At 43.1% G+C, this 19,106-nt stretch overlaps 1 protein-coding gene across 2 annotated transcripts in view; it reads left to right on the top strand.

Moving 5' to 3' along the window:
* Nucleotides 1-18,509, top strand: part of LOC114663484 (carboxypeptidase Q-like) — a 579,359-nt gene extending 560,850 nt beyond the window's left edge. For both annotated transcript variants that reach the window (XM_028817238.2, XM_028817240.2), the window contains exons 7-8: nt 632-833; nt 18,100-18,509. In XM_028817238.2, coding sequence (XP_028673071.2) covers nt 632-833; nt 18,100-18,260 — 363 coding nt within the window. In that variant the 3' untranslated portion in view covers nt 18,261-18,509. The remainder of the gene's footprint in view (nt 1-631; nt 834-18,099) is intronic.
* Nucleotides 18,510-19,106: the final 597 nt, after the last annotated feature.

The raw sequence follows: 19,106 nt of genomic DNA, 5'->3' as shown, positions 1-19,106 counted from the left end.
CAGGGAAGCAGTCTCTATCTGTCCTTCCATTATGGCTTCCCAACCAGGAAAGGTACGAGCAGCCAATCCAGCAGGGATACCCGTCCATCTTCATCCTTCTGTTATGGCCTCCTGGTCGGATATGGAATTTCTATCTATCTATCTATCTATCTATCTATCTATCTATCTATCTATCTATCTATCTATCTATCTATCTATCTATCTATCTATCTATCTATCATATAGTGCCTTTCATAATCTATCTATCTATCTATCTATCTATCTATCTATCTATCTATCTATCTATCTATCTATCTATCTATGTCTTATATAGTGCCTTTCATATCTATCTATCTATCTATCTATCTATCTATCTATCTATCTATCTATCTATCTATCTATCTATCTATCTATCTATCTATAAGCTCTACTTAACATCTGTCTGTCTATTCATCTGAGAAGTCACTTTCCTTTGAAATTACATTAAACAGTTAAAATAATTAAGCTGTCACATTTTTACGTTGCACCTAACAGGTGCCATTAAGATATTTTTTTCCCTTTTGCTGAGAAGTGATCTTTGTTGATTTCCATTGAAAGCTCCTCATCGTTTCTAATGCTGTCTCCTTTCTTTATTTGACTCTTAACGTTTTAGGTGAACATCTCAGACTTTGACCTGGTAATGGAGTCTGACATCGGTACTTTTACTCCTTTGGGCATTGGGTTTACTGGGAGCAGTGAAGCCCGTAAAATCATGGAGCAAGTCATGAGCCTGCTGGAATCTATCAACGCCACCAATCTTTTTCAGAAAGGCGAGGGGACCGACATTAACTTTTGGATTCAAGCAGGTGTGCCAGGTATGTCTATCAATTAACTTAATCATATATTTTTTAGTGATTTTGAAGACAAATTTCTATATTATAAGTAAAATCATACCGGTAAATGAAAATGTACAGAAAGAGGCAAATTCAAGCAGTGTGCTTGTGTTTCCAGATCAAGTGTTAGCCTGACTTTATCCGAGTATCACAGAACAGAAGGTAGGAGCCAACCCTGGGTGGGATGCCAGTCCATTATAAGCCACACTCACACAGATAGGCTCTTATCCTTTGGATAGTTGTAATTCACTGTGCACAAAAATGGCAGTGGTACAAGGCCTCCAAAACTAAGGCACAAAGCAGGCCAGAATCCTAACCAGCCAGCCCAGATAAGGTGCACCCCAAGACAGCCTGTGTTAAGAACTAGGATATCTAAAGCACAAAAATCTTGGAAAGCTGCAAAAGAACTAACAATGTCCACTGAAGGAGGATATACTGTACCACCAAACCTGGCTAATACAAACAGGCAAGCACAGAAACGCTATAAAAACAATCAGGGGTTTATTTCCATGAGAGAAACTCTGTAATACCCTGAAGTTTCAAAGAGCACAACAGCAACATGGAGTTTCCTAAAACACAAGAAAATCCAAGCAATCAAAGCTCCAAATCACAAATCCAGAGAATTCTCAAAAGTCACAAAAGCACAGCAAAACTGACCTCTACGCCAGTACCACCTCGTTCTTCATATTGTGTAGCAATTAATTTGAAAAAAGCAAAAGTTAGTTACATTCAGAATGAAACAGCACAGAGATATAGAAGTGATACCTAGCACACCAAGATAGATAGATAGACAATTTCATGCAAAATAAAATGATGAATAATGTGCAATAATTCACTTACAAGATTACATCAGTCCAAAAGGCAAGTGAGGTGCAAGAAGACTCTGTCAGGTGTCATTAGGACCAAGCAGTCTGCAAAATTCAGGTTAAACTAAAATATTTATTGGGAATAAATAATCAAAAGGAAGGATAGAAGAATAAAACAGAAGACGCCCTTGTTAAACTATTGGGTCAAGGCACACATAAAGTGACATGCAAGTCTGTGGCTCTGTTATTCTACAGCAAACTGCAAAGCAGTGCTCTATATTATACTACTAGGGAGCTCCGCCCCCTGCTCCGCCCACCCCCGGGTTTGGTTTACCGGATTTACAATTTAAAGAGATTGTTATCTTCATGGGAATTGTTACAGATGCATTATTTTCACTTTTACTTTAAAACTTCAGTACAAACAATATTTGGGATTAACTTTCCTTCAAGATCGCATTGAATTTTGATTCCGTGTTTGGATTTTCATCGTGACAACGCAACGTATAACTGCCCGTGAGTGACTTTCGTTTCTTTCTCTCTAATAAATAAAACGACTTTCTCGAATTTTTGTCCAAGCTCTTTCTTCTTCGCTTTGTCGTTGACTTGTCTATAAAATTATTGTCCTGATAGAATTTCTAAGAGGTGAGAGCGCAGGAAGTGTGTCTGACAAAAGCATTCACACCACTGAGAGGTTGAGAGTACCCTGGTCCTGTTTGTAAGTAGTTGTAAGTAGGGCGTGACTTGAAAGAATCTCATGGCAAAAGTCGCCGTCTCACGGGACTTCATACTGCGCCAACGTTTTTGTAATCTTTTAATTCTCACTGGCAACACGAATTAGACGATCTACGAGTCTCCAACTTAAAGTTTAAATCTGAACAATATACTCAATCTCTTTTCGCTGGTCCATTATTTCACTGAGTAATAATTTCCGTTAGTTTGCGCTAATGCGATCTTTACTATCCTTTTCTTGAGACTTTCGAATTTTAGTACTTTCATTATCTCTAACCTGCTCTGCATGTGTATTGCACCAACGTTTTTCAATTCTTTACGACGTTCTACTTTGTCATCTACTCTTTGTCCTTAATTTCCGGCCCCGGGCGTGGTTAAATCTCTTTCTCGTTAGACGTATAAGTGTCTTTCCGAGAAAATCACGTCTCGTCTCCTGCTCGTGCTCTGCATGTGTATCACGCCAACGTTTTTGAACGTCTTTATGAAGTCTTTTATTTCTGACCCCGATTGGACCTACGAGGTTTTCAATTCCGCTTGGTCCGGGCTGATTATTACTTTCCTTATTTTCAGAATTTGCACATAGATTAGTTTTGTTCTTTTTTGCCTTCTTTTCTCTCCATTGCTTTTGGGTCTCTTTTCGACGCGCTGCTCTTTCTTCTTCGCTTAGTTGTTGACGTGCCATCTAGAACAAATAACATTTTAAAGAGATGAGAGCACATGAAGTGTGTCTGCCAAAAGCATTGCAACAACTGAGAGGTTAGACGTCTGTGAACTTGTTTTAAATTGGTTGTAAGTAGGGCGTGAAATGCAAAAGTCACTGTGTCATGGGACTTGTTTCCAAAGGTTGTATAGTCTAGTCTCGCGGGGCGTTAAAGTGTCTACCCGAGATTTTTTTTATATAATAGAGACATATTATATTATATTATTCATCCATTTTCCAACCCGCTGAATCCGAACACAGGGTCATGGGGGTCTGCTGGAGCCAATCCCAGCCAACATAGGGCACAAGGCAGGAACCAATCCCGGGCAGGGTGCCAACCCACCGCAGGACACACACAAACACACCCACACACCAAGACACACACTAGGGCCAATTTAGAATCGCCCAATCCACCTAACCTGCATGTCTGTGGTAGGAAACTCACGCAGGGAGGACAAGGGAAGCGAACCCAGGTCTCCTAACTGTGAGGCAGCAGCGCTACCACTGTGCCACCGTGCCGCCCCATATTATATTATATTATATTATATTATATTATATTATATTATATTATATTATATTATATTATATTATATTATATTATATACTGACCCAAAAAATTGAAAGACTGTATTTAGTGATCTGAAGATGCAATGGCAGCCATTTATGTGCCAGTACACTCACCACACATTTGTTGTTAGGTGTTGAGAGAGGGGAGAGAGAGATAGTTAGCCAATAAGGAACAGGGAGTGATTAAGAGAGACAGAATGACCAGGCCCATGGTATGCAACTTAACCAGGACATCACTATTTTGACAAATGTCCAGGCATCTTTCATGATCACAGAGAGTCAGGTCCCCGGTTTTACATCTCATTCGAAGGCCAGCGCCATTTTTACAGCACACTGTCCCTGTCACTGCACTGGGGCATTGGGATCCAGACTCAGATCACAGGGTAAGCGCCTCCTGCTGGCTTCCCCATCACCTCTTCAGGCCGATACCCCAGCTTTTCCTAGATGGTCTCCCATCCAGTTACTGACCCGGGCCTGAACATGTGTAGCTTCAGGTGGATGACCCGTTCTGAAGTGCAGGTGGTGTGGCTTCACTGACAACCTCGCCCTCTTCTGCTGTTATTTGTACTCTTTGGCTAATTAACCCACTTGAAGTCCAGTTTTGTAAGTTACATTCGCCGGCATTGGGTTTTATTTTCAAAATTAATCTTCAGGGTGCATATATATCAAAGACCTTTTACAACTCTAAATAAATTCTGACTTCAGCTTTTTGCTCTTTCTGTTGCTCCAGTTGCCTATTCAAATACAGTCATATGAAAAAGTTTGGGAACCTCTCTTAATTCTTTGGATTTTTGTTTCTCATTGGCTGAGCTTTCAAAGTAGCAACTTCCTTTTAATATATGACATGCCTTATGGAGACAGTAGTATTTCAGCAGTGACATTAAGTTTATTGGATTAACAGAAAATATGCAATATGCATCATAACAAGATTAGACAGGTGCATACATTTGGGCACCCCAACAGAGATATGACATCAATACTTAGCTGAACCTTCTTTTGCCTCTAGACGCTGTCCTCCTATAGCCTTTGATGGGTATCTGGATTCTGGATGGAGGTATTTCTGACCATTCTTCCATACAAAATCTCTCCAGTTCAGTTCAATTTGATGGCTGCCGAGCATGGACAGCCTGCTTCAAATCATCCCATAGATTTTTGATGATATTCAAGTCAGGGGACTGTGACGGCCATTCCAGAACATTGTACTTCTCCCTCTGCATGAATGCCTTTGTAGATTTCCAACTGTGTTTTGGGTCGTTGTCTTGTTGGAATATCCAACCCCTGCGTAATTTCAACTTTGTGACTGATGCTTGAACATTATCCTGAAGAATTTGTTGATATTGGGTTGAATTCATCCGACCCTCGACTTTAACAAGGGCCCCAGTCCCTGAACTAGCCACACAGCCCCACAGCATGATGGAACCTCCACCAAATTTGACAGTAGGTAGCAGGTGTTTTTCTTGGAATGCAGTGTTCTTCTTCTGCCATGCAAAGCGCTTTTTGTTATGACCAAATAACTCCATTTTTGTCTCATCTGTCCAAAGCACTTTGCTCCAAAATGAATCTGGCTTGTCTAAATGAGCATTTACATACAACAAGCGACTCTGTTTGTGGCGTGAGTGCAGAAAGGGCTTCTTTCTCATCACCATGCCATACAGATGTTCTTTGTGCAAATTGCGCTGAATTGTAGAATGATGTACAGATACAGCATCTGCAGCAAGATGTTCTAGCAGGTCTTTGGAGGTGATCTTTGGGTTGTCTGTAACCATTCTCACAATCCTCCTCATATGCCGCTCCTGTATTTTTCTTGGCCTGCCAGACCTGCTGGGTTTAACAGCAACTGTGCCTGTGGCCTTCCATTTCCTGATTCCATTCCTTACAGTTGAAACTGACAGTTTAAACCTCTGAGATGGCTTTTTGTAGCCTTCCCCTAAACCAGGAGACTGAACAATCTTTGTTTTCGGATCTTTGGAGAGTTGCTTTGAGGATCCCATGCTGTCACTCTTCAGAGGAGAGTCAAAGGGAAGCACAACTTGCGATTGACCACCTTAAATACCTTTATATCTCATGATGGACACACCTGTCTATGAAGTTCAAGGCTTAACGAGCTCATCCAACCAATTTGGTGTTACAAGTAATCAGCATTGAGCAGTGACAGGCATTCAAATCAGCAAAATGACAAGGGGACCCACATTTGTGCACAGCCAGTTTTTCACATTTGATTTAATTTCATACAACTAAATACTGCTTCACTAAAAATCTTTGTTCAGAAAACACCGCAGTACTCAGATGTTCCTAGGAAATGAAAGACATACCACTGTTATCTTTATTGTTGAAAGGAGAGTCAATTATTATGTAGGCTGAGAGGGGTTCACAAACTATTTCATATGACTGTAAGTATAACAGATTCAGCTGACAGGATTGTCCTCTCTCAAATCCATGCTAGCTTTTACGTTATTTTTGTTTATAAATAATATTCTAAGTCACTCTCATAATGTAAAGTGTATTTTTGTAGGACTGTGTAAATTTATTTTGTATATTTCAGGATCTGAAATATTAAGTCATTAATTAGTAAATAAAGGACTCCCAAATAAACCATCATTACTGTATAAATTAATTGTAACAGCCATTGGGAATGCTTCATTAGTCAGAAACCACTTGCTAGCAAATGAAAAAAATGCTTGCATAAAGTAATTAAGAAGCAAATGAAAAACTGAAAGAGAAACCTCAGCAGTTCCTACTGTCGGGATCAACGCGCAAGAATGATCAGGTGAGGAATGGCGTTTCATGAAACGGGTAGGAGATGTGGAGTTTGTGTCTCTCCGCAGCTTTCCGCGTTCAGTCAGTCGTCACGTCGCGTCGGATGTGTGGCTCGACAGTTAGTTTTGCTGCCTCGGGACATCAGGGACTGTGACTGTGTTAAGTGTAAAGGAAGGGGACCTGGTTTTATTGTTGCAGCATGGCCACAGGTTGTTGTGAAGGGTTTATTAATCCAATAAACTTAATGTCAATACTGCTGTCTCCATAAGGCATGTCGTATATTAAAAGGAAGTTGCTACTTTGAAAGCTCAGCCAATGAGAAACAAAAATCTAAAGAATTAAGGGGGGGTCCCAAACGTTTTCATATGACTGCACAAGACACTTCATTACTGCCATCGCCAGTCATCCATCTACTTCTAGGCACTCTAACCTGTTAAAGTTTTTGGGTTTCAAAGCTACAGTGATGCCACTGTGACTTTTTTTTTATATTGTTTATTAAAGATTTTACAAATATTCAACTCAAGTTGGGGAGCATGCACTGGTACAGTGCATTGCCACACGACGAAACAACTCGGGATCCCGGTTGCTAACTCCCCAGGCAGACATGCGGTCCAGTGCCACCCTCTGGAAATGACCCTCTATCTGCCACAGCCAGGTGTTATGTGGGTGACCCCTTGGCCTGGTCCAACCACTCGAGTCCCCAACAATGAGGATCCTGCATACCAGATCACCCTCTGGGAAACGCGCCACATGGCCGTAGTGCCGTAACTGACGCTCCATCACAATGCGGGTAATGTGCCTCATTCGGGGTTTCATGAGCAACTGCTCATTCGACACAAAATTAAACCAACGGTACCCAAGGATTTTCCAGAGAGACACAATGAAACATTACAAATATTGAGTGGCATTAAACATGAGCAAAGCTGACAACGTTAAATAAATAAGTGGCATTTCACTGTATTATAAAAAGAAATCTTGGGAAGAGAGACGAGGCGTGATGTTCTCGGAGAGACACTTTAAAGTCCTACGAGATAAGAGTTAGCATTAGCGCATACAAACGGAAATGATTACTCGGTGAAATAACGGAACAGCGAAAAAGAGATCGAGTATATTGTTCGGATTTAAATTTTAAGTCCGAGACTTGTAGATCGTCTAATTCATGCCTCCATCAGGGAAAAGTAATGTTTCTTCCCAATGAAGAGGTGTATCTGTGAGAATTAAAAATGAGATTGTTGTGTCCCCGGACCGTCTCGCAGGGACTTTTAACATAAGATTCTTTCTAGTCACACCCTGCTTACTACCATTTTCAAATAAGGTCACGGACATCTAACCCCTCAGTCGTGGCTTTTATCAGACAGACGTCCTGTGCTCTCAGCTCTCATAAATACTTTCTAGATGACATGTCAACGACTAAGCAAAGAAGAAAGAGCAGCGCATGCAGATCACGTGGCACGGCAGCAACAGCAAGCCAGCAGCTGATCGAGCAAAGAGGAGGTAGATAAACAAAACCGTATTTGTTTCCCATTGTATCACCGTTTAAGAGGGGGTTTCGGAGGAGCAACCGTGTCTCCTTGAGGTACGTTCAGCCCCCCCTCTTCACAACAGAAGCGGCAGAGACGCAAAGTGGCTGGCAAGTAGCGCTGGCCGGGGGAGGGTAGGGGGGATTTTGGGTTGGCGAGCAAAGCTATCAAAAAGGTTACTTTATGTGATTTAGAGTATGTGTGAATAGAAAATATAACACCTTATATTACAATTTATGTTCAGTCGGAGTCACTACATTTTTACAGACTCCAACTCCGACTCCAGTAACCCAATCACCGCTTCCAATTCCGACTGCGCAGCCCTGCGGCCCACTTTAAGTTATCGGTGATGGAGATCCGAAAATCTTAGGTCGAGTGGAAACTCTGAATTGTCCTTTTGTGTTTGTGTGTGTGTGTATGTGTGTGTGGGGCGCTGCTCCATCGAGGATTTGCTCCTGCTTTACATCCAGTGCCACCCAGATTGGTTCCAAACCCCCCCCCCCCCCCCCCCCCGCCACCATGAGGTTAAACCAGATAGGTGACACTCCTACATGAAGTAGCGCCATAGTGGCGCAAAGGTCAGTGCCCATTTTTAACCCATTTTTAACGCTATAAGCCTTCTCCTCCATGCTTGAATGCCCTCTATGAGTTTTTTCCCTTCAGAAATCCTATTGTATTCAGCAGACCTTTTCTCCTCTGCCCGTTAATGGGTTTCGTTTTATTTATTTATTTTTTATTTTTTGCAGATTCTCCATAATTGGTTCGTTTCTCTTGCAAATCAACAGAGCGATGTCTACTTAGGCATCATTTTTTTTTTTTTTTTTTTTTAAAAAAGGTGCCGAGTGTGTTTTGATTACTCATCTTTTAGCGCAGTGGCAGCAGCACTAAATGATGCGCACATTCGATTTGGAGGCCTGTCACATTAGGATTAATCATCCTCCTCCTCCTCCTGACGATAAAAGTTGAAAAGTACACATGTCCTTTACTTTGCCAATGAGGGAGTCATTAAAATGTCAGAAGGCAAAGCAAAACTTTGGTGCTTGTAAGAGGGATCGCTGCGCGCATTACACAAAGCGTCAGGCATTTATTAGGCGCTAATGAGCAGCTAAATTACTGAAACTGCGAGGCGGTCATCGAGAGCTTGCGTCCACATCAGACGCAGGCGGCTTGTTTTGCTGAACCCTTGACAGCCTCTCACTGTTGAGTTAACTCACTTTCCAGCACAGATGGGAACGAAGAAAAGAATTTATTTGGTAGATATGAAGCCATGTCATCTAAAGCAAAGAATGATGGGATGTTGAAAAGGGGGTGTGGCTCACCAGGTCATTGTGGCTTTATCTACCTAGCAGAGTGACAGGGTTCAAAGAGTGACATTAATGTGCTGTCACTTTGTCTGCTTGACTTCCTAGTGTCAGAATATTACTCTGTATCTGCAGTATAAAAAGGCACTATATCAAGTGAATATTAAACTACATCCATACTTACACTCACCGGCCACTTTATTAGGTACACCTTGCTAGTACCGGGTTGGACCCCCTTTTGCCTTTTAGGACTGCTCCAGTTCTCCATGGCAGAGATTCAATAAGGTGCTGGAATCATTTCTTCTGGATTTTAGTCCATATTGACATGACAGTGTCACGCAATTGCTGCAGATTTGTCGAATGCACATCCATAACGCAAATTTCCCATTCCACCACAACCCAAAGGCTGCTCTGTTGGATTGAGATCTGGTGACTGTGGAGGCCATTTGGGTCCAGTGAACTCATCGTCATGTTCAAGAGACCAGTTTGAGGTGATCTGAGTTTTGTGACGTGGCACATTATCCCTCAGAAGATGAGCACACTGCGGTCATAAAGGGATGGACATGGTCAGCAACAACACTCAGGTAGGCTGTGGCATTTAAACGATGGTACTAAAGGGCCCAAAGTGGGTCAAGAAAATATCCACCCACACCATTACAGCACCACCACCACCAGCCTGTACCGTTGATTCAAAGCAGGATGGATCCAAGCTTTCATGTTTTTGACACCAAATTCTGACCCTAACATCTGAAAGTCGCAGCACAAATCAAGACTCATCAGACCGGGCAATCTTCTGTTGCCAATTTTGGTGAGCTCATGCAAATTGCAGCCTCAGTTGCCTGTTATTTGCTGACAGGTTATGGTCTCCTGCTGCTGTAGCCCACCTGCTTCAAGGTTTGACGTGTTGTGTGTTCAGAAATACTTGTAACGAGTGGTTGTCTGAGTTACTGTTGCCTTTCTATCAGCTCAACCATTCTCCTCTGACCTCTGGCATCAACAAGGCGTTTTCGTCCAGAGAACTGCCACTCACTGGATATTTTCCTGTAAACCCTAGAGATGGTTGAGCGTGAAAATCCCAGTAGATCAGCAGTTTCTGAAATCCTCAGACCAGCCCGAATGGCACCAACAGCCATGCCACGTTCAAATTCACTTCAATCACCTTTCTTCCTCATTCTGATGCTCGGTTTGAACTTTAGCAGGTCGTCTTGACAATGTCTACAGGCCGAAATGCATTGAGTTGCTGCCATGTGATTGGCTGATTAGATATCTGCGTTAAGAAGCAGTTGAACAGGTGTACCTAATAAAGTGGCCGGTGAATATATATTATCACGTTATTCAATTCAGGGTTTCAAGCAGTTAAAGCTCATCCTGGCAGGACTGGACAAGAGGGAGGAAACAGACCTGGACAGATGTTACTTTGTAGAAATGAGGTGGATGGGGTGGGTGGTGTTTGAGGGGCTGAATGGCCTGTTCTCGTCCAAATATTCCTGATGTTCTCAAGAGCGCACACCCACAGTTGAGGCAATTTAGAGTCACCAATCAGCCTAACCTGCAGATCTATGAGAATGTGAAAGGAAAAGTGAAGAACCCACAGATAGACGGAAAAAACATGTTGGAACAGAATGAGTCTCAACACACTGGAAAGGTCTGGTGCAGCCACCTGTATATTGTCCCTGTCTGCAAAAGGTTAAAGAAAGAACAAGAAGTTGTTGATAGGTTGAGTTCCAGGACTGAATTGATGAGGTTTTGTGACATGGTGTCTTTATTTGCCAGAAACAGGAAGTGATGTCATCTGGCGGGAACTGGAATTGACATTGTTCTGGGCGCCGGAACAAGGAAGTGATGTTAAATCAGGCAGGTTTTCCCGTATTTGGTCTGCAGAGACAACAAAAGTAGACTTAGAGCACTCCGCCATCCCCTGGGCTGGTGGGTAATTACCTCCACTTGGTCCACTCAGCTCCCTCCTAGTCGCACGTGTGTGACAATGTAAACATCCAGGAGTAAAGCAGAAACACAGGGCGCCGAATCTGTGAGGCAACTGTGGTACTTTGGCAATGTCTTATTGACTTTGAATTTTCCTTAATGTTTGAAGTTTGGCAACAGACATTTTGCTTTCTGGGTTTTGAACCCTTTTCTGGGCCTATTGGTCTTTTTAAAAATTCATATCTAGTCACCTTGTACTGGCAGAACATCATTTTTTTTGTCTGACCAGCCCCAAATCTGAGACAAGTAGGTGTCATGACAGCACAACAGACATGCAGGCAGATAAGATAAGGTGTTCTCACAGGTGCTGTCACCGAGTCCAGCAGAGAAAGAATGAGGGAGAGCAGGAAATCACATGCACCGTGGACAGGGAGCCTTCCTGTTTACCCCAGGATTGCGTGGCATTTCTACGGTGTCAAGTGTATACACCTCATCCGAGGGTATTGCCAACATTCCACACTTACGGTACAAGGTGACAGAAAAAGTAGACCTCAGGGAGAGCATGGGGGGCCTCAATAGTATAAGCTCTTGATCCTAGAAATGAATTAATTGGAGGAGGACAGCGCCAACAGGGGGCACTATATGCGTTATTTTTATTGGAAATACTGACAAGCACTTTACAGTTAAATGAAGCTGCACATCTGCTACCGGCCAGGCGTTGGAGCAACCGTGTGCAGCAGATACAATGAATTCCAAATTTGAAATCCGAGCAAAGCTAATTGGCCCGTTCCCTCTTCATATTTAGTCTTGATTTCTGTATTTTTCAGTTGGCTGTGTAATTGAGTGGTTACATTTTTCCTGGCTCAGCTTAATCACTCTGAGATAATTTCCATTTTATTTCACATTTAATAAGTTCATCACTATTCATGGCAGCGCACAGTGTCACGTTGGAAATGATTAGGCGTATCCCACTAATGCATAAATGTCTCTTTAAATTTTTATTTGTACGCTGAACTTGACCTTATAATGTATTCTTGATTTTCTGCCATTTATTCAATCAGGTTTAATACTGGGATCGTAACAGGACTAAATCAGAGGGATTTTTTCCTTTTTTTCAGCCTCCGCCCTCTCATATTTTCCATAAGCAGGCTGAAATTATGCAGGTCACCCAACAAAATGTAAAGTTAAACCCAACGATCACTTAACATGCTGTGCAAATGAAGCATATATAGCCCTGTTTTCTCTTTTAAGACTCAATCAAATGCCTATTCTTGATTATCGATAGGAAGCACCCTTTCCTCTAGATTTAAGAACATTAGAACAATCCAGACAAGAACAGACCAACAAAGCTTGCCACTCCTGTCTACTTAATTCTTCTAAAATAACATCAAGTCGAATTTTGAAAGTTTCTAAAGTTGTTTATACACTACTTGATCTCTTATTCCATGTGTCTGTGGTTCTCTGTGTAAAGAAAAACATCCTAATGTTTGTGTGAAATTTACTCTTAACAAGTTTCCAACTGTGTCCCCGTGTTCTTGATGAACTCATTTTAAAGTCACCGTCTCGATCCACTGGACTAATTCCCTTCATTATTTTAAACACTTCAGTCATGTCTCCTCTTAATCGTCTTTAGCTTAAACTGTAAAGGCTCAGCTCTTTTAAACTTTTCTCATAATTTATCCCCTGTAGCCCTAAGTCGCTCTTCACTTGACCTTTTCTTGTGCTGTTATGTCTTTTTTGTAGCCTGGAGACCAAAACTGCACACAAAACTCCAGATGAGGTCTCACCAGTCCGTTTAGATTGCTCATCTGCCTTTTGTACAAAATAAAACATAGGAAATCCTATCGACCTGTCCAGTCAGGTGTCAGGTCACCCATATAGAAGAGAAGACAAAACAAGTGCAAGACAATGCGCACACCATACAGAACATTTATGTGATGCAGAGGGCCAAATGTGTGCTTTAATGGACAGTTTGCTTATTCGGACTGTGGCACACATTACGGAGAAGATGGACTGAACTTGAACAGAGAGGATTTGGCATCCGTCTACCTCGAAAAGATAACGGTAGCTCCTTGGATAGTCTTGATCAGTCCTGTGTGGACCACCAGGGGCGCACCACCGCCCAAATCCAACACAGACAGGCATGGGACACAAGTTCAAGGCACACGTTTTTATTCTTTTCTTTTTCCCTGGTGGGAAACGCCTTCCCCCGTTTCCCACAAGCACAACACAGTTCAGCACAGTGCAAAACTCTTCTTTCTTTCTCTCCCTCTCTCTCTCTCTCTCTTTCTTTTCTTCCTCCAATTCTTCCAGACAAGCTTCATGTACTCCCACCCAACTCTGGCTCCCAAAGTAATGGCTGCTGGCTCCTTTTATAAGGCACCCAAAGTGCTCCAAGTGCTTGTTGACCCACTTCCAACAGCACTTCCAGGTGTGGTGGAAGAGCTCCCCATAACAGCTCAGCAGCATCTGCAGCACCCCCTGGCGGCACCCACATACCCCAACAGGGCTGTATCGTACTCCAGCTCCCATGGAACCTTGCGGGAGTCTGAAGGTGGCTGCCATATAGCACTCCAGGGGAGGTAAAGCTCTGGGTATGCTTCCTTCCTCGGTCCTTCCAGCCCCGGCTGTACGCCACACCTGATACGGGCACCATCTGTACCCAGTCCTGGAAAGGCAGCCTCTTCTGAACGTGCCTCAGTCAAAGACTGAATGTGTATCGGAGGTCTGAGTTTGCTGTCTTCCGCTTTCTGCATTGTCTTCTGTCCTCCAGCTCTTTTCCTCACCCCTCTTGAATAGCACATCGGCAGACACTCTGGTCATCTGCAAGACGTTCTCATCTCATGGGGGTCAATCCCTGCGAGTGTCAGGTTACATGTGCAGACATCTTTATAGCACATTGTTGGTCGGCCCCTCAGGCCAGCTCACCATACATAACATCTTTGGGTATGCTGCCAAATGCCAAGTGATAACTATGATATTAGTATACCTGAGACCTGATAGCCTGTGCGCAGGGTGAGTATAGTCGAACCCAATCACATCGGTCCTGTTTCTGCAGCACGTGGTGTATAAGGAGTCAGAGTCAGTCATACGCTGTGCCAGCTTAATCAGTCTTGGTGGTGATGTCCTTTTCTGGCCTGTGCTCTGCCCATACCATTCTGTGTGATCCTTCCTGTCAGTACACTCCCAACAGTTCTGCAGTAGACTTCCTGCAGTGCATACCACACTTCTTCAAGCACTGGAGGAAGTGAAAGCCTTGCTATGCTTTTTTGGTTTTCTCACCAACTTAGTTTCTCTGAGAAGTGCCAACCGAGAATTTTGAAGCAATCCACTCTTTCCACTACCAGTGCACACTGATGAATGTCATTTCTTCCCTGGCTGGGGTTCACAGTTGTGTTTTTTGTTTGTATGGTCCAACTCAGCATTTCTCAACTTTTAAGTATTTGCGACCCGAGTTTTCATAACAGTTTTAATCGTGCCCCCTAACGTTTTTTTGAAACCCTAATATAATGTATTCCTATATTTTTTGCTGCCGATACACCGCTACAAGTTTAAAATTTCTCTACGAATAACAAAATTGCGCCACATATGGCAACATTCACGTCCCCTTTTTTTGTTACTTCACAGTTTGAGAACTGTGGTCTAACTTTATGCCGTTTTATTTGTATTTACATTTCTTTTATTTATGTCCGTTTTTCTTTGTGTTTATTTGTAAGTGGTACTGACCTAGGTTATGGCCCTTGTGCTTTGTGGGTGGTTCCCCAGGGGGTGGAGCCACACGCCAATCAATGCTAGGGATGGCCCTCCACCCTATTTAAGGGAGGGCTTTCCATAGTTCCTGGTGGTTCATTTTGAACGTGCTAAGGAGTGGAGAGTGTCTTGAGTTTGCTGTGCTTTGTGATATTGCTTTCTATGTTTGCTGGATTTTTTTGAACCTGAGTTCTGTTTTTTGACTGCGCTTTAGGATTCTGTATTAGGGCTTTGTACGCTGTGATTGCCAATTACTTGGAGCTAAGAACCGAACGAGTGCTTATTCGGACTTTGGCACACATTATGGACAAGATGGACTGAGCTTGGAACGGTGAGGAATCGGCCTCCGTCTGTCTTGAAACATAATGGTAGTGGATGGTCTTGATCCAAGCACAGCCTTTTGATAAAATAAACCTTTTATTTTTATAAAGAGTTATCTGTCCCTTTCTTTGTACCTAGTCGGGATTTGATGGTATTTCCCCCCACCCCAGAGGGTAATTTTTGAAAGTGCTTTTTGGACTTCTGTGCTTTTGGAACTCCCAACTCACAACACTGTGTGGTTCACCCCTCTCCTTCTGAAGTCCACAGCCATTTCTTTAGTGTGGCTTATCTTCAAGGTGAGGTTGTTGATGTGACGCCAGTTAGCCATTAATTGCCATTAGTCATTAATAGACACTATTAATCTCTGGAAGGTAGGCAGTCTCATCGTTGTTTGTGACTGTGGTCACTCAGTCAGTCATTTTCTAACCCATTGATCCAGATGACATACCTATGGAAGCATGGAGGGGTTTAGGAAAGATGGCGGTGGAGTTTCTAGCCAGATTGTTTAATGGAATCTTGGAAAGTGAGAGGATGCCTGAGGAGTGGAGAAGAAGTGTACTGGTGCTGATATTTAAGAATAAGGGGGATGTGCAGAACTGTAGTAACTACCGGGGGGATAAAATTGATGAGCCACAGCATGAAGTTATGGTAAAGAGTAGTGTAAGCTAAGTTCAGAAGTGAGGTGATGATTAGTGAGCAGAAGTATGGTTTCATGTCAAGAAAGAGCACCACAGATGCGTTGTTTGCTCTGAGGATGTTGATGGAGAAGTTTAGAGAAGGTCAGAAGGAGTTGCATTGCGTCTTTGTGGACCTGGAGAAAGCATATGACAGGGTGACTGAGAGGAGCTGTGGTATTGTATGAAGAAGTCAGGAGTGGCAGAGAAGTACGTAAGAGTTGTACAGGATATGTATGAGAGAAGTGTGATAGTGGTGAGGTCTGCGGTAGGAGTGACGGATGCATTCAATGTGGAGGTGGGATTACATCAGGGATCGGCTCTGAGCCCTTTCTTATTTGCAATGGTGATGGACAAGACGGACTGAGTTTGGAACGGTGAGGAATCGGCCTTCGTCTGTCTTGAAACATAATGGTAGTGGATGGACTTGATCCAAGCACAGCCTTTTGATAAAATAAACCTTTTATTTTTATAAAGAGTTTTCCGTCCCTTTCTTTGTACCTAGTCGGGATTTGATGGTATTTCCCCCACCCCAGAGGGTAATTTTTGAAAGTGCTTTTTGGACTTCCAACTCGCAACAGTGCGTGGTTCACCCCTCTCCTCCTGAAGTCCACAGCCATTTCTTTAGTGTGGCTTATCTTCAAGGTGAGGTTGTTGATGTGACGCCAGTTAGCCATTAATTGCTATTAGTCATTAATAGACACTATTAATCTCTGGATGGTAGGCAGTCTCATCGTTGTTTGTGACTGTGGTCACTCAGTTAATCATTTTCTAACCCGACTTGTCCTGAACAGGTCCGTGGGGGTCCTCTGGCACAAGGCCCACAGGTGGCACAGTGGTAGGAACACACACACCAAGCATATATGAGGGCCAATTTAGAATTGCATGTCCCGGGTCCTCCTTGTGTAGAGTTTACATGTTCCCCCCGTGTCTGCCTGGGCTTCCCCCAGGTTCCTCTCACAGTCCAAAGACATGCAGGTTAGGTGTGCCTGAGGTGTCTTCATCAAATTTAGTTATATGATTTGTGACATGTCTGGTAGTGCAGTTATTAGGGAATAGCGAGTACAACGTTGGCCTCAGACAGCAACCTTGTGGAGGAGCTCCAGTGTTCACCATCAGTGGTGATGATGTTTTGTTGCCAGTCCTAACATCTTGAATTCTACTTGTTAAAAAGTCCCATATCAGGTCACAGATGGAGTTGGGCTGGCACAGTTCCTAGAGTTTTGCAGCCACTTTGGCAGGGATGATGGTGCTATTAGCAGAGTCCATACCCTGTAAGTAGCAGCCTAACATGCGTGTTCTGACTATCCAGGTCATGGAGGGTGTGTAATAGGGCATCATCCACAGTTCTTTTTTGACCTAGGTGGGACTTGAACCCTGACTGCTGTCTACTGTACCACCCTCAAAATCAGTGCGGCCCATCCAACCAATTTATGGGAACCCTGCACAATATGTGACATGTGCTTGAGCGTTGAAATAAATTAAGTAGTGAAGATCAGCACCCCAGCAGGGCTGACCATTTGGACTACAACTCCCACCATGCCCTGTTGGTATTCCGTTGGGTGCTCCACCAGGGTGATGCTGCCACCAAGTGTTTTGGGAAAATATTTCACCCCAGGAAGCCAACATCCTTCAACATCCTTCCAAAGTATCAGCAACGAAGCCGGCTGTAATTCCCATCCGTCCATTTTCTTTTATTATGGCATCCCAACTGGGCAAAGAATTACCAAAGTCGGGACACCAGTCTATCAATTATAGTAGTAACAAGCTGTAATAATTAACAATCACGCCTTTAGGGTAGGCTGGCATGTTGGTTCCTACCTTGTACCCGTTGCTCCCGTGATTTGGCATAATGGATGACTGAGTGGATGCCCTTTCACCTTCCTCATTCCACATACTGCAAGTTGCTCAGATTTTATTAGCAGCAGGTTCTTTCCCAGGAGCTGTCTGCCTGTCGGTTTATCTGTTGGTTCTGATTTACAAGCCGCCATGGCGCAGCTTTAACAAAACAAATCCTCTTAAGCTCACAATGGAAGGCGGCAAGTGAGGAGCTCTCAAGAAAGCCAGATGCGGTTTAACCCGTAACTCCATTTTTTTTAGCTTTAAAGAGTCTGATCTAAATACGGATATGTGCTTGCATTCGGAAGGAGGAGAATATGATCTGAGCTCATCAGTAATGTCACCCCTTTGCTCTCCCCAGGTGCCAGCCTGCTCACTGAGAGCAGCAAGTACTTCTGGTTCCACCATTCAGAGGGCGACACCATGAGTGTTCAGGACCCCATACAGATGAACCTGTGCTCCGCCGTGTGGGCGGTCGTCGCCTATGTTGTCGCTGACCTGCAGGAGATGCTGCCCAGGTAGTGCGCACCTCCACCATCGTAATCAGGGAGATAAAGAGCCACGTGTTCTTCATGTCAAATCAGATGATTTTTAATTTTGCTTTTTAAACATGAATGTCGGAGTTTTTGGAGGAAACTACTGTCCATTTTCTGAGTTTGTATACCTCTTAGTAATTCTTCCAACTCTGCAGGTCATTTTTCACTTTTGAATTTTACAATATGTACACTCTTTTGTTATTAGTGTAAAAATAAAGACGTGCATTCTTCTCCATGTCGCCCAAGTGTGTTGTCTTTGAGCAACACAGAGAACAGCAGAGATCTGCTGGAGAATCACAATCCAGTGGCATTTGTGACATAACCTCTCTGGTGGGGACATACCCGAATTTTACTCTATGTGTGCAAACTTCTCTACCGTTAACATGAGCTTACCTAAGTAGCCATGTCTGGTTTTCTTCAGCTAATGACTAGCGAAACATGCCAAGTTTACACAAAGGGCTGTCAAATTACACCAACATTTGGGTTTGAATATTCATTTCAAAGATATGTCAAAATCTGAGTGTATTCTAATGCGGGTCAAAGTTCATTTGTATTTAATATGGCTTTATATGCTTTGCTGTTATTATTTTTGCCTTTTTGCTTGCAGTACTTTGCATGGATCACTTATTAAGGTCAAGGTGACTTTATTGTCATCAGCAACTGTGTACACCAGTGGTCTCAAACTCTGATCCTGGAGGGCTGCAGTGGCTGCAGGTTTTCATTCTATCAGGAATGTGGGTCAAGCTGGCAGACTCGAAAAGACACGTGATGGTATGCTTTCCTGACGCTGATAATTCTGTTTAAAATGTCAGTTCTAAAGTCGTTATAATAA

Source organism: Erpetoichthys calabaricus, chromosome 13 (assembly GCF_900747795.2).
Source record: "Erpetoichthys calabaricus chromosome 13, fErpCal1.3, whole genome shotgun sequence".
In the NCBI taxonomy this organism is placed as follows: domain Eukaryota; kingdom Metazoa; phylum Chordata; class Cladistia; order Polypteriformes; family Polypteridae; genus Erpetoichthys; species Erpetoichthys calabaricus.
Note: the sequence above shows the minus strand (reverse complement) of the source record. Positions and strands in the feature narration are given on the sequence as shown.